At 37.8% G+C, this 25,799-nt stretch overlaps 1 protein-coding gene across 1 annotated transcript in view; it reads left to right on the top strand.

Moving 5' to 3' along the window:
• Positions 1-4,197: 4,197 nt before the first annotated feature.
• Positions 4,198-25,799, top strand: part of FGF10 (fibroblast growth factor 10) — a gene marked incomplete at both ends in the record, with an annotated part of 80,983 nt that continues 59,381 nt past the window's right edge. The window contains one exon of the mRNA XM_081230804.1: positions 4,198-4,528. Within this exon, the coding sequence (XP_081086930.1) occupies positions 4,198-4,528 (331 nt within the window). The remainder of the gene's footprint in view (positions 4,529-25,799) is intronic.

Genomic DNA, 25,799 nt, shown 5'->3' with positions numbered 1-25,799 from the left:
CACATGTCTACTTTGTAGAACAGCCTGGCTGACTTTTGACCTGACTTCGTATTATTTAAAGCAGCTTACTGACACTGCCAATAACATAGCACATAATAGAACACACATCTTGTAAGTGAACCACAGACAGTGCCAGGCAACATACAGGATCCAGGAAATACACACTTAAAACGTAAACTGCTTCAACAGAATAGCTACTGAAGGATCTGGAAGCAAATACACAAACTGCTTCTCTAAGGTCAAATAACCACATTTTAGGATTCTTCAATGGCTGCTGCCATAGTCTTGCTTTTAAAGGCCTCAATAATTTCTCAAGACATCGTGTTTAACAGAAGGCCACATCTATTTCCCCCAGTAAAGATTTAGCCTAACATTACTGGATATGTTTAGGGCATAGAAATAAAGCATGCCTTCCAGAGGTTGGAAAGAAGAGAAAAACTGCCTTTTAGAATGAGTAGGTACCATTCGAATCTGAAGCTTGTACTGTCCTTTGCAATCGTTGCAGAGAAACAATTAATAAAGGAATCCATTAAGACCTGATTATTGCTGCTAAAAAAGCAAGGTAGAATTTCAGTCCTTTGAAGTAACTGAGAATGATTCAGGCCTCATTACAGAGATATAATCTACATTCATACATTTATGTTAGTGATTCAAATCTATTGGGAGAGATTGAATTCCGTTAAATAGTGCATCTTTCCTGTGGAACTTTTCTCAGGCTTTCTCGGGCTAACCTAAGAGGTGACCTAACAATGCAAAGCAGTGGAGTATTTAGGGATTCAACTGTGCTATAAAAGAAAGGCTGTACAGAAAAGAGAAAGAAGAATGAGATATAATCTAAAAAGCTATGTCAGCTTTTCCTTTGGGCTGTTTTGTAAATGCCCTTCCTGTCATCACGCTGTACAGAAGAGAGGCGAAAGGGCTCTAGAACTTTTAAATACTGCACCTGCTGCAAGCAGCTTTTAATATGGAAGTTTTAAAGATGTACTTTTCCCATTTAGGACAGAATAAAAACACAAAACCTCTAACTTAAATGTCTGAACAGCTTCTTCTACTGGAGAAGAAAGTTGGTAGATGTGTGTGTGTGCGAAAGGGAGACAGAGAGAGAGAGTGTGTATGTGTGAGAGAGAGAGACAGAGACAGAGAGAGACAGAGAGACTACTTTCGAGGTTTGGGGTGGGGGGTTGTCTATTGTGAGTTAAAAGAATTGAAAGGATCTCAAGCTGGCACCAATACTGTTGATGCCCAGTGCAGAGAAACCTCAAAATAATAACTTCATGTGTTTTGTAACTTTTCATGGCAGGATTTTTATTGTACGGTTTCATCAAACATTTTTTTTTTTCCCAAAAAAAATGTAGGTTTAATTACTTGTCAATTCAAACATTTGGATTCTGCTGAACAACTGGGCTGAAACTATTTCCTTAGAAACACTACACTCTTTTTTAGGCATTTTTCAGCTCAGGTATAAAACTGTGAACTAGAAAATTGAAATTAGCACTGTGAGCTTAGTTTTAAATATACATGCTTTAATGAAAGAACCAGACTTGTTTGACATATGCTCTTTATTTGCTTAACTCTCCAATTAATAGCTACAGAAATCAGAGCTAATTACATTAAATATAAAGATCTACTGTGTTCACCACATTGTCAAAGTCTTCTGAATAAGCATTGCAATGGTTTATAAATAATGCAGTTAAAATCCTGATTCTAGTATTAAAATGTTCTGTTTCAAAGGCTCTGAATGCACAGGCAACTATAAGAGCACAGTGTAAAGTCATTTTTCAAGTCACCAAACAACATAATTAGGCAATATTCCTAAAGCCCATTTCCAAAGCTAGATTTTTTTATTTCTTTGTCTTTTGTCCTGTTCAATGAAGACTGAGACCAAGTGCACATTGCAGGGACTCTGATTTGTAGTATATACACAAGCTCCCCTGATGAGTTCCCTCCGAATTACAGTTGCAGAGGTCAAACTCCCAAGTTCACCTTGAAGTGATTCACCCTCCTAGGATAGCTGCCTAAAAATTAGGTTGAACCATATGAAACTGCCACTTTTGAAGGTCAAAAACATAACATATTGGCAATTTCACATGCTTCAACATAACACAAAGGTCCAACTGCCTTACAGAACATAAATACTTTATATCAATACATCTTCAGTCACTTCTTCCAGTCAGGCTGTCCCTAGTTTAGAGTAATTCTTAAAGACACTCTCTAGGAATTCTTACTCAGGTTGGGACGGATTATCACAGTATCTCCTTCTTTGTGCCTCTTAATCCTTGGCAAAGGCTGCCTAGCCAGGGACTTGATTCTGTCTGCACCTGAGACATGAGCAAGTTTATTAGCAACGAAGGAGTTTCAGGGTGGTGAATGTGAAAAAACAGAGGGAGACTGGTGGTACAGTTATACTGTAAAATAGAGCCCTTTATGTTTAAAATTTGAAGACAGAAGAAAGAAAATACCTCTTGATGGCAAAGTGCAAAGGAAATTGCCTAGGAAACAGCAGAATATTCGGCAAAATCGTATGGTTAAATCTTCGCAATCTCAATAAAGTGAGCTCGCTTTGAAGTGCACGCGTTATTCTGTAAACGACCCTTGTTAGCTATCAGAAATAGGTCATTTCGGTCCCTGATTTCATTTGCGCCGAGAGAGGCGACTTTTAAGGGTGGTGATAAATCTCCCTGAGCTTAAAAGTCAGAGAGGGCCAAAGTGTGAACTTTTTACTTCAGCAAAGGAAGCGAGAAATCAGTGATTCATTAAAGCAGAGACCTCCTTGGAAGCTAGCAGAAGAGGAGGAAAGGAAGCTAATTATGTCTTCCTTTACTTTGCTCGCTCCCACCAGTTTATAATCTACTGCCTTGGAGGGTTGATCCTCAGCATCTTCTGTTTTCTCCCTCAGCCCTCCCCTGCTTCTGCGAGCGAGGGGGGAAAAAAAGTCAGCCAAACCCCAGGCTCCAGGTGGCTCTCAAGTACTTCGCTGCCAAAAGGAAAAAATAAATAAAAAAAATAAAAAATCTTATACTGGAAAACAAGTGAGAAAGGGGCTCCCCAGAGGGGATTGGTTCAGACTGGAAGACAGCAAAATTCGGAAAGCGGGAGGATACGGCTCGCTCCGGTGACCAGCGCTGCGAGCACAGGGACGCTTTCGCAGCAATTAGCCCAAGCTGGAGGCGCTGGCGGAGGCTGCAGGCTGCGGCGGCCCGGGTGGCGAGGAAGGGACCCGCAGCCCCCGAGCTCCGGGCAGAGGCATCGCGCTCCCTTCTCCTCGCTCCCCTGCTCTCCCCCCTCCCTGCCCCCTCCCCCCTCCCTCTCCTCGGCGTTCCCAGCAGCCGAGGGTTTCAGATGTCCCACCGCCGTTTGACCCCCTTTCCCCCCGCCCGCCCCCCGCTTCTCCACCCCTGCAAATGAGGTTTGGCCAGCAGAGGCAGAGCCCACCTCTGGCTTAGAATCACTGACATTTAGACTCCAGGCTTCAACCTGTTTACAAGCGGGCTTTCCAAAGGAAGGGGGGGCGGGAGGAGGGAAATAGGGCCAAACAAAACACCAGCCGCCATCCCCTCCAAACAAGAAGTGACTTTCTGGAGGCTTCAAATCAACAGGCACCACCAAAAAGAGAAAGCAAGCGGGGGAAGAGAACAGCGGCGACCGGGCAGCTGACTCCAGTTCTGACAACTCAGAGGGACTCACTTTTAGAACTGGCCGGCAAGCTGGGGCTGTGCGGAGAGGGAGCAGAAGGTGCCAACCGCAGAAGGGCGCAGATACCTCCCCCAGCCTCCCACCCCAGCCCCTTTGGGTTTTGTTCACCGTGCTGTCATCTGTTTTTCAGACCTTTTTCTGCATCTAACATGGTGAAGAAAGGAGTGAAGAAGAGAACAAAGTAAGTCCCGGGGCAGCGAGGATCGAGGGTTACCCACACCACGACGGCCACCACCAGCTCCTGCTACTGCGGCCACCCACGTCCACATTCGCCGGGAGACTGAGGGGCGCGCGGCAGCGGATCCGAGAAAGGGGCGAGAAGAGGCAGCCGGCCCTTCCGAGGAGTTATGGATGTTGGTGCTTTCACTTCTGGCCAGATCCGAGCCCAGAGGGAGCTAACCAGCGGCCGCCACCTCCAGCTGTCTCCTTGCCTCGCACCAGGTCTTACCGTTCCAGTATGTTCCTTCTGATGAGACAATTTCCAGTGCCGAGAGTTTCAGTACAATGTGGAAATGGATACTGACACATTGTGCCTCAGCCTTTCCCCACCTGCCCGGCTGCTGCTGCTGCTTCTTGTTGCTGTTCTTAGTGTCTTCCGTCCCTGTCACCTGCCAAGCCCTTGGTCAGGGCATGGTGTCACCAGAGGCCACCAACTCCTCTTCTTCCTCGTCCTCCTCGTCCTTCTCCTCTCCTTCCAGTGCGGGGAGGCATGTGCGGAGCTACAATCACCTCCAAGGAGATGTCCGCTGGAGAAAGCTCTTCTCTTTCACCAAGTACTTTCTCAAGATTGAGAACGGGAAGGTCAGCGGTACCAAGAAGGAGAACTGCCCGTACAGTAAGTAACAAATGCGCCCTCCCCTCCTTCCAATTATCCACCCCACCCCACGGGGGGGGGAATCTGTTCCAGATGTGGCCAGCTAAATATTTACGTCCCCAACTCCTGTAAAATGATTAAGTGGAATACTTTCACACTATATCACCCCCCTCCCCGGGTGTATACATTGCGCCGCCTAACCCCCTCCCCGCAGCGCGATTCCCCCCCCGCCAGGCTCTTTGCCACCCTGTCCGCCCCGTCTCTCTGGCTTGTCACTCGCGGGACCACGCAGGGCGCCCAGGAGTTGTTGCAGTGCATAGGTGCCCCTCTCTGTCTCCATCGCCCTTCCCCACCTCATCCCAAGGTCTCCTTTCCCTCCCTTCTGGAAATGGCTCAAGTAAACACATTTTGTTCTTTTGGCTGGCAATCTTATTAAGAGTTTCAGGACAGTTTCCTCAAGCTGAAAATAATTATCCGCTGTCAATTATAGGGACTTTATGGGAACTTTATTTAAGAAAGAAAAGTCAATTTCACTCTCCCCCACCCCCATCCCTTTACCCTACCACCCGTCTAGATAGGAGCAAAAGCATTTTTCTGGTTTTGATTTTTTTTTTTTTTTTGGTCCCTCATGTTGGTTTGAGTGATTGCAGTCCATGAAGTTAGCTTTTCAGGCACCACCGCTGCTATTTGTCTTCTGCCTGCCTTCTCTCTTGGTAACATGATGCTCAAGTCTGCATTGTCAATAGCATATGCGCTGCTTTGTGGTGTCCTGTTGTACTCGTTTCTTCTCAAACCTCTCATATTGCAGAGCCATAGTACTACAGCACTGTAAACATCTGGGACTGGAGTCACACAGACCTCACACAAATTTCATTGTCATTCTTTTATTTTCAAAGTAAAAGTCATAAGTCTGTTTCCATGGTGTTGGTTTATCCCATAGGATGAGGTTTTCACCTCAGTACAAATTATGCCCCATCCTTGGATTTCTTGCCTTTTTCTTTTCTCCCTCCCTCTTTCCTTCTTTAGCTCTTTCTCTTCTTTCTTTCTTGTAGGGATGTGGGTTGGGTAGGGGGAGGGAGAACTAGAAGAGGAGGAGTGAACATTGTGTCTCTTCCTGAATCAGTCCAGCAAAGCCAGATTACTCTGTTGGCTTCCTTTCCTGCTTACTTTCAAGTGGTGAGACTTATTCATCCCCTATTGATTGCAATTTGAAAGGATCCCTGAGGCTATGTAATGGCACACTGAAGACACTAGACAATAACATTTAAACATCTTTAATGACCATTTAGTATTATCTCAATGGTAGTTCCAAGTCACCTTTTCAAAGGATTTTTTTTTTTTGTCAGTTGTTTGGGAATTCCAAGCATATATTTGCTAGCTAACTTAAATATGTGAGTCATATACTTCATGATTCCTTAGCCCAGAAAGTATCTGGTATTAATGGGAAAGACAGTTAACCAGAACTTAGCATTATCTTTTAAAAATAAAGATTTACAAGAAATAAGACATTTTTCTTATTTGGGGACGCACATACCTTCAACATTAACTTCTGTTCCTCCTCAGCTGCTAGTTCCATTTACTAAAATTAACAATATGTTTACAAGTAATAAAAAAGATTTGTGTGTTTAAAAGTATTCCATTTGATGTTTACTACCAGAGATGTACCTATAGTCCATTACCTATATTTTTTCCATTCTTATTCATAAGAAGTGGCTGAAATAATGTCATTTTTTTTGCTCCAAAGTAATTTGTTACCTGAATTTATTAGATATTATGTATAGATGTTATGGTTATTAATTTAAAATTTTAATACTTTTATTCACTTCTAAAACAAAATAGTTGTGATATCATCCAGGTAGGATGATGGGGAAGAAGTGGCCCAAACACTTACTGAAGAGTGAGCTGGAGTTAAAAAAAAAATTCACAGGGACTGAAATTCTTTGTATTTTTAGTTCATGGAAATAACTCAAAGAAATATAATAAAATTTCAGAGTGTTAACCTTGAGCAAATTTTTTTTTACACTAACTTGACTTTGTTATTGCTGTATTTTAAGTGTCTTTATCATGTGATGTAAGGAGCAATCTATAGTAGTTTATGCAACTTAAATTACTATTTTCTAAAATAATGATCACTGTGTGATTAACCATTTAGTAAATGGTTTCCAGTGTACACATTAAAATATCTTTTTACAGTAAGAATTACCTGCAAAGAGAAAAGTATATGATTTTTATCATGTAAAAACAAGTGTGGAAAATTTTCATCCTAACTGTCTAAAATATACGAATACATCTTCCATGTGATAAATGATAACTAATAGTCCCTGTTAAAATTATAATATCTTATATAGTAATGCAATCCTAATCAATAGTTGAAAATGAAAGGGGTGGAGCTTGCTATGTTAAATAATGTCAAACCATAAATAATTTAGGTTTTCCAAGAACATCTGTATCAAGACATAGCAAGTGAATAGTAGAGGTTGAAACAGCTTTCATTTCACATGTGGCTGGGTAATAAGAATGCTGCTACAATTTCCAGCTGGACTGATTCAGCTGAACTACATGGTATCATTAAGATATTGTCTAAATGTTGCATAATTACATGAGAACAAACTTTTGCTATGCCTACAGGGTAACCAGCCAGCCAGCGCACCAAATGGTAGCCTGTTAAATATTAGGGTATCTAACCTCTGAAGAGTGTCAGTTCCTTGTCCAAAAACCACATTTCAGTAACATTTTCCTAAACAACTTATTAATTATTCTCAATACACAAAGCTGTTCTTTTAAGGTTTGCTTATTTGAAGCTTAATTTTCTTTGTTACTTTTGACCCTAGTATTACTGCTGTTAAAATACAGTAACAGCTTATCTAAGAGGATACATGTTTGTGATGGTCCTGGGTAATTAAACAACTGTTTTACTGGCTTTTTGCCAGCAAAATGTTAACAAAAGAGAAGTAAGGAAATCACCCATGAGCACTGAAAAATCATTTTTAACTTCTACCTCCAAAGTTGGTTCCCAGAAATTGGATGGTTCTAAAAATATTACATGTGCTAGAGAAACTCTGCTTCATTTTGAGTGATTATTATAAATTTTTAGGGGTGGGGTATTTTTTGTTTCCTCCTTTGCCATTATATGAGAGTAGAATAAAGGGAGCAGTGATGAATTATGTTTCTCCTGCTAGAAGTCTGAGAAAGCTTGAATAATTTAGAATAGCTGTGGCGTATCTGTCACTAGATATGCTCGGGCTCATTTAGGTTTGTTATATCATTCTTTACATCTAGAGCTTTGCCCTTGAAACATTACCACTCGGCTCCAGTTCTGGCCTACTAGAAAGGCTGGATACAGCTGTTAGGTACCCGTGCAACTGGAACCGGTGGACTTATTTCTGGATGTGAGTAAAACAGCTGTGGGCTACTCCCCTGATTGTCACTTATAGAAAAGGGGAGTCTAGTGAAAAGAAAATGTATCCCTAAACTTGAGAGAGCCAAGGATAGATACTCTCAAAATGGAAAGCCACAGTGCTTATGAGTCTTCAGGAAAGGAGTATGTGAGACATTAGAGAAATCAGTGTGCACTGAGTATGCAGTATGTGCCCTATTTCTTTAAATATATACCTCATTTAACACTCATAATAGTTCTGTGATTTAGATAGGACTATCCACATTTTTCAAATATGAAAACTAACCCTGAAAAAAAAGTAAATTACCCAAGGTCATTCAACTAGAAATTGACAGAGCCAGATTCAAGCCCAAGTCGATTTGGTTTTACCATTACTTATTTCTTCTACCTCGCTACTACTGACAACATTGATGTCAATATATCAGAATTAGACACCACAAAACTCTAAAAACCAAATTATCCAGATCCTTAATTGCTTTTTTCTATGCACACCAACTATTCATCAGAAGGAAATTGGAAGAGTAGCAAAATGACAGTGGCACAGAGTGAGTATGTTAAAGTTACCATTGCAGGTGTCTGCATGTTATCAGACAATGTTAGTGCATTCTCTAGGTGAAATCTCTCTTTTGATATTATATTTGAGAATATAACTGCTCATGGACACACAACGTACACATACATCCATCTCACAGAAGGCATTAGGAATACATGACTAAGAAAAATCCATGAATATCATTGTATATAGTAATTGTTTACAGCTGAGGGCCAAATGTTTAATTGTTCCCACATGTAATAAAACAATTTGATTGTAAGTACAAGTGTGAAATTGGGCTGTTGAAGAAACTCCTGATGTATGACTCTAAAAGGAGCAAAACTTAGAGACCTAAAGCTTTAGAATGACCCCGCAAATCAAAAAGGTATTTCACCACATAGAAATGACTGATTATTGTCTTGTAAATAAGGTTTACATTATTACTTTTTAATCAGGACTAGAGCTTATTTTAGGAAGTTAAATAAGAAAATAATTTTGAGGAAAATAAGGACTTGAATATTATCTCCTAATAAATATACAACAGTTTTCTGGGAAGAAAACCTACATACAACTTATGGCTTCCACTGGTGTCTTATTTAAGTTGTGGTTGTTTCTAGAATTTGGTTGCATAATTTATAACTGGCAGCATTTAATCATGAGGATCGAGGATTTATGAAGGTGGAAGGCACTATTTAATGTTTACATGACACTGTCCTGTTACCTTTACTACATTCCTACCATATGGACCCTCCACTTTGATGGATTTATCATAAATCCATTAAAAATGCACAATTACAGAGAGTTTCCTATTTATAAACCTGATTTATAACCATCTACTACAAGAAACTCAAGAAAACAGTTGGAAGAAATCACATGCCAATACTGAAGTATGAGAATTCAGAGACACCAATCTCTAGGTCTTGAGTATTTTAGTAATCTATTACCGAAAGGCATGCACCATTCTTTAAAAACAGGTGTTTTCAAAATGATGTTTAAGCACAGAACTTAAAAGAAGAATTGTGCCTTATACAATGAAGGAAACGCCATTGCATGCATTTTCCCTCTACAGTTTTACTACCCAGTTTAGAGCGAAAAGCCTTACTCCAGTTCATTTCTTCATTTTTTAATGAACTTATGGTAGAACCTGAATGAGCACTTTAAATTCCTACACAATTACCTTAATGTTCAGAGGCAAACCCCATTTATTATCCAAACGGCTGACTTTCCACAAGTCAAAATGTTGGAAAAAAGTTGACGGCTCATTTGAAATGGAGCTAATGTTCCTCACATTTATGAGCTGCCTATGAATATCTCCATCTTTCCTAAGCCTTAAATGTCTGTACACTTATCCAAAATTGCAGAACAAATGATATTTCTTTATTATGCTTCAGAAGGAAGAATAATACATGCGTATTAGTTCAAAGTGATTTTAATCTATCTTAACATTAATTCTGTGAACTTTGCAATGAAGAGTAATTCAGATGACGTTTTTAGTATTACTGTTCCAACATTTGTCAGCATTAATAGTTGATGTTTGCTTAGTGTAAGTAAAACATTAGCATTTCCCTCCTAGAAATTAAAGTTCTCCTTTAATTTTCCAGTAAAATTGGGCATAAGATTTATGTTAATTTTAATACAGTTTTATTACAATCTAGCAGAGTAATGAAACTCATTTTGTCTCAAGCTTTTTATGCAGAAGTATCTTAATTTTTCAGGTATTGATATATTGCAATGTTTTAAGATCATTTATCTTTGCCATTTGACAAATGGTGTTTGTTACTTGGTTTTGCAGATTAAAACTATTTACTTTTCATAATTGGGACTTGTTTTTTCAGTGCCTATTACCTCTACCTGTGCTGGTCAGTCGGTATAACAAGTGATAACCTAGAAACATGCCTTTAAAATTAGTGTAAGAAAATATACCTGCATCTTGGGAAGCCACCAGTGACACTCTGGTACTGAATTAATGAATAAAATGTGTCAATGTTTTACAGAATTAATTTAAAACCAAGTATTTATTTAGTACAGATTTTGCACAAATAGAAAATTTCAAGATATCTAAAACGGAGGTGGGTCACCCACAAAATAATGGCCTTAAAGATTTCCTTGCTTTTAAATCAGGTCAGTTGTATTCTTTCTTTGAACGCTATGTCCTAATTGGAACAATAAATCAAAGATGGCACTTAGAGTAGATTCCCATGTAAGGTGGACAACTGGACAGTGACTTTTTACTGCTGCTAACACGTGCATCCAATTACCATTTGATAGATTCATGGTGCTGGCAGTAAAGTATTGCCTCATTTTATACTTCACCTAATAATTCTTCAGCCTTAACCTGTCTACCTTTACCTATATCTAATCTGTCAGTATGTGTGTTATCGTTAATGAGGAAGTTTCAAATGTTTGGCATGCTTCCTACAATGAGCAGTGTCATTAAGATATTAATGAATCATTTAATTAACCATAATAGATGAGGTAAAATATTAAGTCAATATATCCCCAACTTCACATAACTGTCAACTAAATATAACCTAATAATTTCACTACAATGATAACTTAATTATGAATAGTGGGGGTTAACTGGAACTTAATTCTAAAGAGCAAAATTAAGAACTTTAAAAATATTGTTAACTTTAATAATTCTAATTAATTAATCCTAACTGCAAAATTAAGAATTCTTTTAAACAGGCGTTTTTCCATAATAATTATTATTTCCTATCATCATTATTATTTTCTTTCAAGGACCTTAGGTTAACATGTTTTACTGATAAACACATGTGTTAGTTCATCCTTAACCTTTTTTGAGGCACTGCCCCTGTTTGAGGATAACTTGACATATTCATAGAATCTACAATTCAAGATCCATCAACAGCTTTCTAATAGTTCTATCTTGAGGCAGTTATACATCTGAAGTATCAGCCATCTGAGGCTTTGTGAATCCCTGATATTTTATCACCCCTTCACCACTTCATTATTTTCTCCTCTTTTCTTTTCTTTTCTTTTTTTTTTCTTTTCCCTTATGTCTAAACCCCTTATGTATCACTGAAGCAAGGGAAAGTCATCCATTATCATTCCTTAGCATCCCATGTTACATTTAGAACCAGTAGCCTAGCTGTTTTTGGATGTATCACTTGGGCACATAAGCAACCAAAACATGTAGTTTATATTCTATGCAAAAAAGTCTTCAGCAATGCAAATTCAACATACTCCATCAGGTGGCTCTTCTCATTTTTAATCTCCAGTGAAGTCCCATTATCCCAGCACTCAGGCCAATTTCTTAAAGCTTTGCCTTCAGCAAAGTGGGCAAAGCACGAATAAGCATCTTCTGAGAATGGATGCTGATTGTCTAGTTACTAAATCATCAATCTGCATTTTTCCTTCAGGTTAAATATTCTGTTCCCAGTAACTCTCCCTACACATTCATTTCACCTTTCTTCTAAAAGTTGTTTCAGTATATGCAACACTTAACTAATTACTTTGTCAATTTTCTGACCTTTTTGCATTTGTCTGGACTCCTATAAGAGAAAGAAAGTGAAGATGACTTAGGAAATCAAATAATTATTTTGCTTCTTTTTGAAGTCATCATTTACTTCAAAAAGATGAACACTAATTTGGAGGTCTTTAATATTTCCAACTTCCAGGACCTCACTTAGATTATAAAGTTTCTCTGTACACTCCTGCCAACTGTAGCTCTTTAAAATGAAATGAATGTTCTCATTTTAATACTGGTTATCAAAGGGGAAAAATGTAAAACGTACATGCATGTGTATTTCAGGCTGACCAAATATAGAAATGCACATAGCTTTATTAGAAAACATTGAGACACTGACAGGAGTTAAAATTTAAATTCATAGCATATGTGTATTCACATACTTTTCTCAAGAAAGAACCTTTTGGCACTGATTGCTGAATTAGATTTATTTTTATTATATGCAGAATCTGACTATTTATGTATGTTAGATTGGTTTGTTACTGTAATAATAATTAAAAGCCAAGCTTCTTTTTACAGTTTGTTTCAAATTATATAGATAGATCGATACAGATAAAGACAGATGGATTTCCATCTATCTATAGGGATAGCTTTGAATTATTGATAGAATTATTAAAAGAAAAATTAATATTCTGCAACATAAGGAAACATGACACTAATTTTTTTACTATTTATGATCTGAAGTGAGATATATTTACAATGTTATTAATAACAGTAATTAGCAATGTAGTAAGCCAGATTTCTAGGGCATTTTTTGGAATGTCTCTGTAGAAGGATATGATTCCACAAAGATGAAGAGAAAAAGTGCTAGGGATATTAATCAGATTATGGTATAAAAAGTTGGCGAATGAAACTACATAAATGCTTTAAAGCTGAAGCAAGAGAGATGGTAAAGAACATATAATTAGAATGTTAGAAGCCAGAGGAAAAGCAGAAGAGGCCATAGAGCATTTAGACATAGACTGTGAAAGGAGGAGGAGATGTTTTGCTGGAGTGATGAAGACAAGGGTTTTGAACTCTCAGGAAGGATATCAAGCTAATGAGTAGCGCTGCAAAAGGGCTGACATGACAAGAAAGGTGTGAGGGAAATATAACCCAATCACTGGCATTCAACTGGATGTTAAATTAACTGAAATGAGAACCTGTGATCTAAAAGGAATCCCACAGAAGTAATTGCAGCCACGGTATCAGAGTAAGGAAGGTTAAATCTGAGTTCCTGCTAAAAAGGCAGAAGGGTAGAGGGGTTAAAAGTGTGGGCTTTGATTAAGAGTGATTACAATTATGGGCCTGGATCAAAAGTAAGCTTTGTAGACACAGAAGTGGGTGCATTTGAGGCTTCAATCTACCAGACAATAGTGTATCACTTGGGCAAGTTGTCATCAGTAAAACAAGGATATTAACAATACCTATCTCTTTTCTACATGGTAGAGATTAAATGAGATCATTTATTCATTCAACAGAAATATATTAAGTGCCTGCTTTGTGTCAGATACTGTCTGACACTTAAATACATGCTGAACAAAAATGCTGGTTTTCCTCTCTCAGAGCTTCACTCCACAGACAATATCAAAAAAAAAAAAACAAATAAAGAGATATGTGATGAAAAATTGGGGTAACTGTATGGAAAGCAAGCAGGGTACTCTAACAGAAAACAATTGGGAACTATTCTAGGCTAGAGAAGCCTTCTGAAGATGGGAGGTAGGAGGAAGGGAACAGCATGGGGAGAGTTTGTTGCCTCCTCCAAGAAGTACAGAAAAGGCACACTGAGCCTGGGGTTTGGTGAGAAGTTTGGAGAAGTTGAAGTTAGTGTTTGTAGTAGTTTAATGCTGCCCTCATCAAATGCGTATTATATAAAGGAAAAGTAAATGTGATGCTTCTCTTATTTCAAGGGAAAGTATCGGGAAAGCAACCAGCAGATTACTTGATGAAGTGGAAACTAAAACTATTAGAAAAAAGAAGAAGGAATGAGGAATGCACTTGGCATTTTTTAAAAACAGAAATATTAGAACATCTGAAATAATTTAAGATTTGGAATTGTAGTATCCATAAAGTTCTGAAGTTTGGGGGAAGCATAGAAGTCTGGTTCATTAAGAGACTAGTAGCAGACATTTGAAAAGTGAAGATGAGTAGAAAGTGAAGAACTAAAAATAAAGAATAGAAGGTAACAAATGTGTTCAAGGACACAACAATAAAAAAGAACAAAAGAAAGAAAAACAACAACAACAACAAAATAAGGACAAAACAGGTAACCATGAAGATTAGAAGAAGACAGATTACTGCATTAAAGGAAAAACTAAAATTGACTCAATTTTTAAATATTTCAAAATAAATCTTATATTTCAAGTTATGATATGGTTTTGAACCAGGATTATCACAGATGCTCAGCTTTCAGGATATTCTTAGTTAAACTTCTTATTTCTCATCCCATGACTGTGAACTTTTTGGCCCATACCCTCAAAGAGTTTGCAATCTAGAGGTAGAAACAGATCTTCCCAGGTAGCTGGAAGGTAATATAAGGCAGTTTATACTAAATTCCAAGGAAGCAGGATGGAATTTAAGTAAACAGCAACCTGTAACTGAGGGAGGGATGAATGAGAGGGGAGTATCACACTGAGGATAAGGGACTCCAGATAGAATTAGATAAGAAGAAAGGAGTAAGAATATTCTAAAAGAAGGCACAGAACCTTACATGAAGTTTTCAGGAAACAACAGGCAGGCCACTGGGGTGGAGCAGAATTTACAAATTGGTGGGTATCTTATGAAATACAAAGTAAAATACACTAGAATGTGCCATTATGTGAGAGGGAAGTATGTAAATATACCTAGATTTGAGGACTTAAGTTCTCTGCTAAAATATTACACTTATATAGTTTGCATTTAAAATCGTCCTTCTCTATTTTATATTTGTTTTACTTTTTGAAGTAAAGAAAAAAGAGAAGGCAGAGAGATATTTGAAAAGGGTATAAATTATAGTATAACTGACATAACCTAAAAATATTAAAACTGTAGCTTGATCTGACAAAAAAAAAAAACAGAACTACTTTCATACTAGGGACATGAAAAAGTAGTTCCTGTGATCTATACCAAATGGCATCATCTTTAGCATTCCTGATTTGCTAAATGATCACTACTTAAAATTTTAAAATACCTCCTCCTGCAGAAGTTCTTAACTTACACATATCACTGGGAAGGGGTTTTACAATTTCACAGCAGATTCCCAAAGGGAACTACTGAGGCATCAATATTACTTGCTCCACCTGTATATTTTTTCTTGTCATTGTCATTCTAAATTGTCTCAGATTTACTTGGTTTAGGTGATTAGGGAGAAAAAAATTGACTACAGCTCTTTTTCTTGCGAAAGAATATACTTAAGTCTTTTAACCCAGTATTAAGACCATGAGCTTTGAAGACATACTTCTTGATGTAGAATCCGGGTTCTAAAACTGCATAGTTGTGTGGCCTTGGACAAAGGACTCCCAGGGACGTGATCTGTGCAACTGTTAAGTGAGCATAATAATATCACCTACCTCATCACTGTTAGAAGGATGAGTTTGTAAATTTACAAATGAGACTATAAATGTAAATTTCTCAATATAGGGCCTGTCACATTTTAAGAGCTCAAAAATGTTAGCTCTTGTTACTATTTTATGCTGTGACTACTGTGTTGTTGTTGTTTTTACATCTTTATTGGAGTATAATTGCTTTACAATGGTGTGTTAGTTTCTGCTTTTTAATTATCCCATTTTCTGAAAAGACCCCTAAGTCATAAGATAATAAAAAATTAAACAGAAAAGTGATATCATATACCACCTTACTTTATTTTGTAGTTTATAAAGAATTCTAATGTTTTCATCAGTTGGATCACAGAAAAATTCTGTGAAATGGGTAAAAGAGTCACTGTTACTCCCATACTATCTTTAGATGAGAAGACTGAGTCTAAAAGTTATGGTGCCAGACTGAAGTTATATAGTAACCATAAGTGAGGCAGGATTCAACCCTAGGACAGCCTTGGCTATGGTGACCTTCCATCCTGGTTTTCCTGGAGCGGTCTCAGATGTGCCTCTTGTTCTGGCATGTTATCAGTAGCAACCTATTCACTCTCAAAGTACCGCATTACAAAATCACCCTAGTCTTAGCCATTCTGATTTGTGTAAGGCACAAATCTACACAAGCCAGTTCTCTATGAAATACTTCAGTTTCTTCCCAGTACCCTCAAAATAATAACTTCATCTCTTTGCATGTCATGTAAAGCCCTCACCCCCACCTCCTTTCTTACTCTACTCCCCATCATAGACATACTGAGTTGATCTTAGCTCCCGAACATACCTTGTTCCTTCACATGCAGCCTTTGCACACACTCCTATGTCTGGCTGGAGTGATGTTCCTGCCCCTTGTCCCCTTTCTTTCAGGTCCCAGTTAGATGTCATCTCTAGGAAACATTCCTGACCACTCTATTATCTCCACAGAACCCAACACTCAGTATCTAGTATTTTAACACAATCTCACACTTGATTAATTTACCCACCTAGTTTCCTCATACACAGAAAGCTTGTTGAGGGTGAACACTGTATGCATCACACTGACCTTTGCCTGCCAGGCCTTAATATACTGTCTGAAATATAATGGGTCCTCTCTATATGTTTATTAGATAAATTTCTCCTTTTAACCACGTGTCCTTGAGCCAAGACACTTAAGACTTTCTTTGGTCTCGTCACCTGGTCTGGAAAGTGTGATTAACATATTACCCACCTGAAAACTGCGGTTGAAGTAAATTATCTTTTAAAATTCCATTGAGTTCTAAGTTCTACAATTCTGAGAACTTAGAAGATAAATCAGGCCTCATTACTTAAGTAAATGCTAAATACCTTCATTCATACAAACTTCCGAATGAAAGTTTGTGTAGTCCTTGAAATGTGTTGTTTCCCATATTTCTCCTATTTGCCTCAGGTTACTACTGACTGTTCAGTAGAGATACATGATGAATTTACTCTCTTTTAAAATTGATGCTGACTGTGGGATAGTTATTTATAGTTTCAGAGTTGTATTTGGGTTCTGGGGTAATTTGGTGACAATTAAGAAATGAGCAATTCTTGGTGACACATTTAGAGAAGAACATACTGCAAAAGAGTGGGAGTAAAGAGATATGGTTCATAGTCTTGGCTGTGTCAAAACATTTGCTGTGCAATCAGGCACATCATTTACTTTATCTTGGCCTCAGAAACTTAATCTATGAAATGAGTATATTAAACCAAATACAATTATTAAAATATTTTTGTTCAATCGTTTCCAAGGTTAAGGACTGGATTCTAGGAGCATACCTATTTTAGGAGATAATAACTATCGTATGCTGAAAAACAGTCACCCAAAGATATCAGGTCCTAATCCCCAGAGTATGTGAATGTTACATTTATATGATAAAACTTTTGCAGATGTAATAAAATTAAGGATCTTGAGATGAGGAAATTATCCTGCACTATCAAGGTCAGTCCTAAATGCTATCACTTGTTCTTATTATAAAAGAGAGACAGGGAGATTAGACACACAGGGTGATTAGATAGCAGAAGGCACTTTGATGATGGAAGCAGACAAAGAGATACATAAAGATGCAAAGCTCTGGCTGTGAAAACAAATGAAGGAGCCAAGAACCAAGGAATGTGGCTATAGAAGCTGAAAGAGGAGAAAACCAGATTTTCTCCCTAGAGCCCATGGAGGGAGCTTGGCCCTATTGATACCTTGAATTAGGCCCAGTGAAACTAATATTAGGCTTCCAGCCTCCAGAACTATGAAGGAATAAATTTCTATTGTTTTAAGACACCAAATTTTTGATAATTTGTTACAGCAGACACAGGAAACCAGCACAGATTTTGATACCTCAGAGTGGGGTGCTGCTGTAGCATATACCAAAAACTGTGGAAATGACTTTGGAACTAGGTAATGAGTGTGGGCTGGAAGTATTTTGAAGCACATGATAGAAAAAGCCTAGATTGCCTTAAATGTACTTTTGGGAGAAATATAGATATTAAAGGCCCTTTGGTGAGGCTCAGAAAGAAGTGAAGAGCACAGTAGAGAAAGCCTGTGTCATCTTAGAGAATACCTGTATCTTCATAGAGAGAATGTTGGTAGAAATAGAAATATTAAAAATGCTGAGAGATAGGGGAAACAAGGAGCATGTTATTAAAAACTGGAAGAAAGGAAATCCATGTTATACAGTGGCAGATACTTAGGTGAACTGTGTCTTATAGTTGTGTGGAAAGCAGTAAGTGGTGAACTTGGAAATTTAAATGAGGAAGTTTCTAAGGAAAGTGTTGAAGGCGCAGTCTGGTTTCTTCTTGCTGCTTACAGTAAAACGTGAGAGGAAAGAGATAAAGTGAAGAAAGAACTGTTAAGTAAAATGGAACCAACTCTTGACTGGGAACTTCTCAACTTATCCAGACTGCAAAAGATGCTAAATTAAAAGATTCACTATTTGGAAAGTATGCTCTAAAGAAAAGGCCAACGGTGTGACTGAACAGCTTATGCTAGTGCATGTGACTGATGGGTTCCCTCAGGCATCTCAACAGAAGTCAGAAATAGAAATTATCAAAGGTCTGGGGAGCACCATCTTGTCTGCTGACATGAATGCTTGTGATATACACAGGAGACCCACAAAGTTTTTGAGAACATTATATCAGCAGAAACACTGCCAGCTTGGACTGAAAGAAACTGAGATAGGACAAAATGAAGGAAAACTGTCAGACTTCCCAAATTCTACAAGCAGGAAACAGGCTGACAAAGCCATTCAGCTGCAAACACATACTAGCTTTCAAGAAAAGGAAGTGTCATGGTGAGGGCAGAGCCTTGGGCAGAGAATGCAGAACCACAGATTCAGAAGCAGGACCCTCCAGCCACAAAGGACTAATCCTAAGTCTTGAAACCTAATGGAATTTGTCCTGCTGGCTTTTGAAATTAGTTCCAACTGGTGACCCTTTTCTTCCTTCATTTTTCCCCTTCCCTTTTTTGTAATGGGAATGTCTGTAACACTAGTACTATGCCTTCCCCCCTGTTGTATTTTGGGACTAGATACTTTATTTTCAAGTTTTACAGATCCAGAGATATAGAGGACTTTTGCCCCAATATGGATCATACCTAGAGTTTCACCCGTACTTAATTTAGGTTAGGTGATGAGACTTGGGATTTTTGAGCTCATGATATTTAGATGAGATTTTGGACTGAAATTCATGCTATGATGTGTGGAAATTTGGGGGGATGTTGGTGTGGAGTGAACACACTTTATGTATGGAACAGATATAAATTTTGGTTGTCCAGAAGGTGGACTGTAGTATGCTGAATAATGACCATTCAAAGATATCAGGTCCTCTAGAGACTGTCATACTGAGTGAAGTAAGTCAGACAGAGAAAGAGAAATATCGTATGATATCACTTGTATGCAGAATCTAAACAAAAAAATAACATACAAATGAACTTATTTATAAAACAGAAACACTCACAGACTTAGAGAACAAACTTATGGTTACCATGGGGAAGGGTGGGGGGGAGGGATAGTTAGGGAGTTTGGGATTGACATGTACACACTGCTATATTTAAAATGGATAACCAACAAGGACCTACTGTATAACACAGGGAATTCTGCTGAGTATTGTGTAACTACCTAATTGGGAAAAGAATCTGAAAAAGAATAGATACATGAAAATGTATAACTGAATCACTTTGTTGTACACCTGAAACTAACACTATACTCTAATATAAAATAAGAATTTAAAAAACAAACAAACAAACAAAAACAAAGATATCAAGTCCTAATCACTGAAATGTGTGAATGTTATATTATGTAGTAAAGTTTTGCAGATATGATTAGATTAAAATTTTTGAGATGAAGAGATTGAGATTATCCTGGATTATCCAAGTAAACCCTAAATACCATCACAAATGTCTTCATAAGATAGAAGCAAAGGGAGATTTGACATACAGAAGGTAGAGGGTGATTTGATGATGGAAGCAGAGAGAGATCTGAAGATACTATACGGTTGCCTATGAAGATAGAGGAAAGGCCATGAGCCAAGAAATATGCCTCAAGAAATGTGCCTTCCTTGAAGAGGCAAGGAAGAGTTTCTCTCTGAGAGAGCCTTCAGAGGGAATATGACTCCACCAACATCTTGATTTCAGCCCGATGAAACTGATAATGTATCTCTGGCTCCCAGAACTGTGAGAGAATGACTTTCTGTTGTTTTAAGCCACCAACTTTGTGTTAATTTGTTACAGCAGCCCTAGGAAAATAATACAGTAACCTATGACAGATTTATGTGGCCCAAGTTAATGGTGATTTGACAAAAACAGTATCTTATAATAGAAAGCACTAAGCTTTCTTAGTGCTTTCTTGATTTCTTAAATCAAATAAATTTAAGTCCTAACACTTTATCCACCACTTACTACTTGTGTGACTGAGATAGGTCTCAGAGTTTCTGATTCTTCATCTGATCAATGAAGATTAAAATAATTTATCTAAAAATATCTAGAAAAGTACTAGGCTCATAATGGTACCCCATATTTTACTTGAATCTAAATTGATGACAAGTTTAAATGACTAAATATCTGTAAAACACTGTTCTAAAAATATAGTTTATTTGCACCTAGTACTTTGACTGCTGGGCACTACAAGACCAAAGGAAGAGCTCTGATTGTTTGACATAGAACCTAGCTATAAAGGTGGTCTGTTTTTCCATTGGGTTGTAAATTCAATCTGTATTAAAGAATATTTGTTCTCTTCCTCTTCACTTGTCCAAGAGCCACTGTCCTGAAGATGCATGCTAAACCATGGGAACATTTCCAACTTACAGTTAAGGATGATGAAAGATCTATTTTATAAATGGATAATTAGTATAATTAAAATGTAAGCAAGTGGTACTTTCTGAAATATTTCATGTTTAAATACGTTGAAGTTACTATACTTGTGCTCTCATTGAAACTATACCCTGCATCATCTATCCTCTTTCACTATGGATAGAATTCATGGAACATCCCATGTTTAAGCCTCTCACATCTCAAAATGTTTCCATACTAACATAACTCTCCTAAAGTTTATTACCATGACTGTTTCTGTATCTTGAAATTTTAAGGAAAGGCCTGGAAAAGAAGGATTCTAAAACTGGCATTTCCTCGTCCAGAAAATTAATTTCTCTCACAGTAATAGAAGCTATGTAGTGGTAGACAATAGATAAATGTTTTATTGTCATGTCTTAGGGTAATGGGGCTTTTTCTAAGCTGATGCTAACAGTGGCATCTCCTAATTTAGAGTGTTATGGAGCATACTCCTTTTTATCCTTAACATTCATTGTTAACTGAGTGCTGGGGTTATAGTAATTTTGAGAAGAGAAGTAATGGTGGTGAAATGGGAAAGGTGAGTGCAATTAGAAATAAGGCTCTGGTACATGGAAACTGGGTATAAGATCAGATCCAGAACTTTCTCGAGCACAGTGAGCATGTAACGGGGAGGATCAATCCTACCAGCCCTGGTGGTACTTATAGTCTCTGAAACCTGGCAAATAATATAGGTACATACAGATCTACAGCAGGCTTCTGAAACTTTCTTAACTGTAGAATGGACAGAGAGACAGTTGCGTGTTATGGTTTGAGATCCAGCCCCTACCCATTTCTCTCTTTTTTTTCTTTAAAGATCTATTTATTTATTTATTTATTTATCTATCTATCTATCTATTTATTTAATTTTTTGGCTGCGTCGGGTCTTAGTTGCGGCACATGGGATCTTCATTGAAGCATGTGGGATCTTTCATTGAGGCACGCAGGATCTTTCGTTGTGGCGCACGGGCTTCTCTCTAGTTGTGGCGTGTGAGTTTTCCCTCTCTAGTTGTGGCATGCAGGCTCCAGGGCGCATGGGCTCTGTAGTTTGCGGCACGCAGGCTCTCTTGTTGAGACACTTGGGCTCAGTACTTGTGGCGCACGGGCTTGGTTGCCCCGCTGATTTGGGATCTTAGTTCCCTGACCAGGGATCGAACCCACGGTCCCTGCCTTGTAAGGCAGATTCTCTACCACTGGGCCACGAGGTAAGTCCCCTACCCGTTTCTCTTAATTAAAATAAGATTCCTTTTAATAAGGCATTAGAAAAGAGATTTGAAGCAAAAGGAGAGGCCAGATTTGAAACAGCTAATAATAATAGGTAATGCTAGGTAGTTTTCAAAGTTGGGACTATGGACCACATGATGAGAACGAACCAGGTGCTTGCTCAAAATGCACATTAGGGGCTTTCCAGGTGGCGCAGTGGTTGAGAGTCCGCCTGCCGATGCAGGGGACACGGGTTTGTGCCCCAGTCTGGGGGGATCCCACAAGCCGCGGAGCGGCTGGGCCTGTGAGACATGGCCGCTGAGCCTGCGCGTCCGGAACCTGTGCTCCGAGAGGCCACAGAGGTGAGAGGCCCGCGTACCGCAAAAAAAAAAAAAAGCACATTAGGAGTCCTATTCCAGAAGTACTGCACAAGGGAAGAGGAGACGGATAAGAGGGGACACACAGGAACTTGAACTTTATTAAACACCCCAAGCAATTCTTAATGCCAATGAACCTCTAAGAAACAATAAAATTAAGGGTGACACTAAGTTAAGTGTAGTGGTGAGGAATGAAAGGCCAAAGGTGTTTTGAGTTTGGGATAATCTGAAAAATTTGGCAGAATGAATTTCATGGACATATTCCATTTTTGCACATATTCTGCGAAAGAAGAAAGCGATAGTATATTCTGTAAAGGGAAAGTAATTTTTAAAGTTAAGACATATGCTAAAGTTAAATATCCCTTGGTTGGTGGAAGATTTTCTGATAAATCTGAGATTAGTCGGTTTTCAGCTCACTACAGTAAGTGTATGAGTTGTGTGTACGCTACATCTGGGGTGATGGGCAAGAAGAGACGGTACCTGTCTAAAACTGGCTGTGTTCTCACCATGTCAGAATACTCTGCCACTGCTATATATGACGAAGAGCTGGGGGTGCTACACCAAATGACAATTGCGTAAAAAAACTTTTAGAGATTCAGGGATCCTTCTCACTTGTTTTTTTTTTTTTTTTTTAAGCCACAGGAATTTGTTCATAAGCGCCTCTAATCCTAGGAGTGTTGGCAGAAACCTAGCCTTCAAAGTAATCACTTGAGTTTGTAGTACAGCTTCCAAAGCTGAAAAACTGAAAAAGGAATACTGGTGAGATTCTATAGCTTCCTCGGGAACGATCTTTCAAACTTACACAGCTCCTTAATGTCTTATGCGTTCTTGAGAGGAATTTCTCTTTATCGTGAGGAATTTTTTCTTTCAGCTGTGGAAAGTACCTTTGTTTCAGTTCCTGTGTATGACCCTCTCTTCATATGACTGAGACTGGCACTACAATAAAAGCTGTGACTATGTCCACCTTGGATGTTCCAGAGTACGCAAACTATAGTTTTCTTCCAGGTGTCAGTGACATTTCTTTATACTTACAAAAGACACCTTGGACCAGATCTACAGTCCATATGGAATGTAAATGGAATGTCTACTGCTAAGTCACAGGGAATATGGATCTGGAAATGTTAATAAAATTGAAAACACTTAGCACACCCTTGGAGGCATCCTTTTTTTCCTCCATCTACTTTTTTTTCTTTTTATATGTTTTTTCTTTGTTCTGAAGGCTTCAAAATCATTTAATAAGATTAATCAGAATACGTTCAGCTGAGCTTAGCAGTGTGTAACCACTGACACTGGCCATAATTTATTAGTCTGAGATGATTATTGTACTGAGCAACCTAAACTAGTGTGGTTGGGCTTTTCACAACCCAAAAAGACTTCCTGGAGTTTGAAATTATTTGTTATATCCTGTCGTGCTATATGAAGCAATTAGCCCAAGGCGTTTGTGCCCTAATGTTTTGTGATCCAAAGAAGGCATCAAATTATTTCAACTATTAAAGAATCTGAAATTGAACACTGCTGATTTTATTCACCATCAATTGCCATATTATTTTCTTTTTTGGTGGCAATGATTATAGAATAAAAGCTCCTTGTTCTATACCTTGTTACCGTCCCATATTCTTATTCAGTGACTAACACTTTAATTGAACTAACAATGTTTTCAACTAGTAACAGTGAAATTTTTTGATGGAGCAGAGCCGGATACTAGATAGAAAAATTAGAACTTGGAATAAATTTATTATTAATTTCATTCTTATTTTACATTAAAAATACATGAAGCATTCAGTAATATTCTAAAATCTCTTAGACTGACTAAATAAACATTTTTCATGTTTCTATGTTGATCACGGAAAATGTTGTGAGGTAGTTCAGTTTTAAGTAACATATGGGTTCTTCATGCGACATTGTGCTTTTTTAAAAAAATCATTTTGGACATCAGCAGAATCCATTGAATAAACAAGTAAAGGGGTTTTTGTTTTGTTTGGTTTTGTTTTTAAGGTAACAGGGATTTTATTAGTCAGTATTGAATGATTGGTGCAAACTGGGTAAATATTCTCAACTACTGATATCAAGCTCCATGGTTTTAGATATTGTTTCAGCTGTTTTTAGAATGAGATAAAATAATAATAACAGCTAATGATACTGAATACCTAGTCTTAAATACTTCACACGTGTACTCATTTAATCTTCAAGTAACCCTACGGTATGGATACTAGTGTCATCCCAATTTACAAATGGGAAAATCTGAAGCCACTAAGAGACTGAGTAACTTCACTGAAGTATTATACTTAATAAGTGGTGGAACTAGGATTTGAACCGTAGTAGAGCGGCTCTAGTGCACATATACTTAAACACCATAATACTGCACCCTTCAATAAGATACAACCTGTAACTAGTCCAATTTGAAATCCTTTAGTCAAGCAGAGGCAAACAGCATTATGGTACATCAGCAAATTAAATTTTATAGCTGGAGGAGCCCTATATAGTATTCTATGCTTCTTGACTCTTTTGTCTACATAAAGACCAAAGAATATCTCTTTTTGCCACCTACAGATTTGTACCTGCAGCTGAAAAAATCTGGCCCCGATCACTTTTGTCTTCACAATGACTAAAATAAGAAACAGATCAAAAAATACATGAACCTTTCCAGTAGTAACCTTTTTAAAGAATGACAAACTGGAAATGTTTCAAAAATAAATTTTATAGTATGAGTTCATTTTTCTATCAATTCTTTCAGCTTAACATTCTTTATATCATTCATTTAATATCAAAGATGATACTTTTAATCTAATCACATATGAAAAGAAAATATTTATTCTGTTTTCTTGCAGTTAGGGAAATAGTTGTCTGGATGCCAAACTGCCCAAAGACATACTCTTTCACTAAGAAAGCAAAATATTAAGACAAGTTTACTTAGAATTGCTGATCTTTTCCCTCTTACTTAATGTCTCAATAGTTTCCAAGTTCAAGACTTGAAGTATTCTCCTTATCAAAGAAAGTCATCCATATTAAACTCCTACATCTACATGTAGCCATTTTTTAAGCTCAAAGGAGAACTTAAAAACGATCCAAATATTGGATCAAATAAAATATTTATTTTCTCATCTTATCCTAATGAATTTCAACCAAACTAACTGAAAATCAGCTTTTGACATACCTCATGCTAATGGTAGATTTGCTTTCTGCTTTTGAAGGTGAATTGATATTCACAAATCATATGTCACAAGCCACTAAAAGTGTCAAAATCCCACAGCAGGCCCTTGGTGGCTTGTTAATCTCTCCTGTTTAAAGGAAACAGACTAATTCACTTAAATATAACGAAAGCCATGCCTGCTCCAGCTCGGTCCCTCAAAGAGTGTCAGCCCATGCAAGTCCTGCCTTCTTTCTTCACCTCCTTCTTTCCTGGTTCTGACAATTAAACATGAAACATGAAACTAAGAAGC

This window comes from Mesoplodon bidens, assembly GCF_964165515.1.
Source record: "Mesoplodon bidens genome assembly, chromosome: 4".
NCBI classification, from domain to species: Eukaryota; Metazoa; Chordata; class Mammalia; order Artiodactyla; family Ziphiidae; genus Mesoplodon; species Mesoplodon bidens.
The sequence above is the reverse complement of the archived record's forward strand: the minus strand, read 5'-3'. Positions and strand labels throughout refer to the sequence as shown.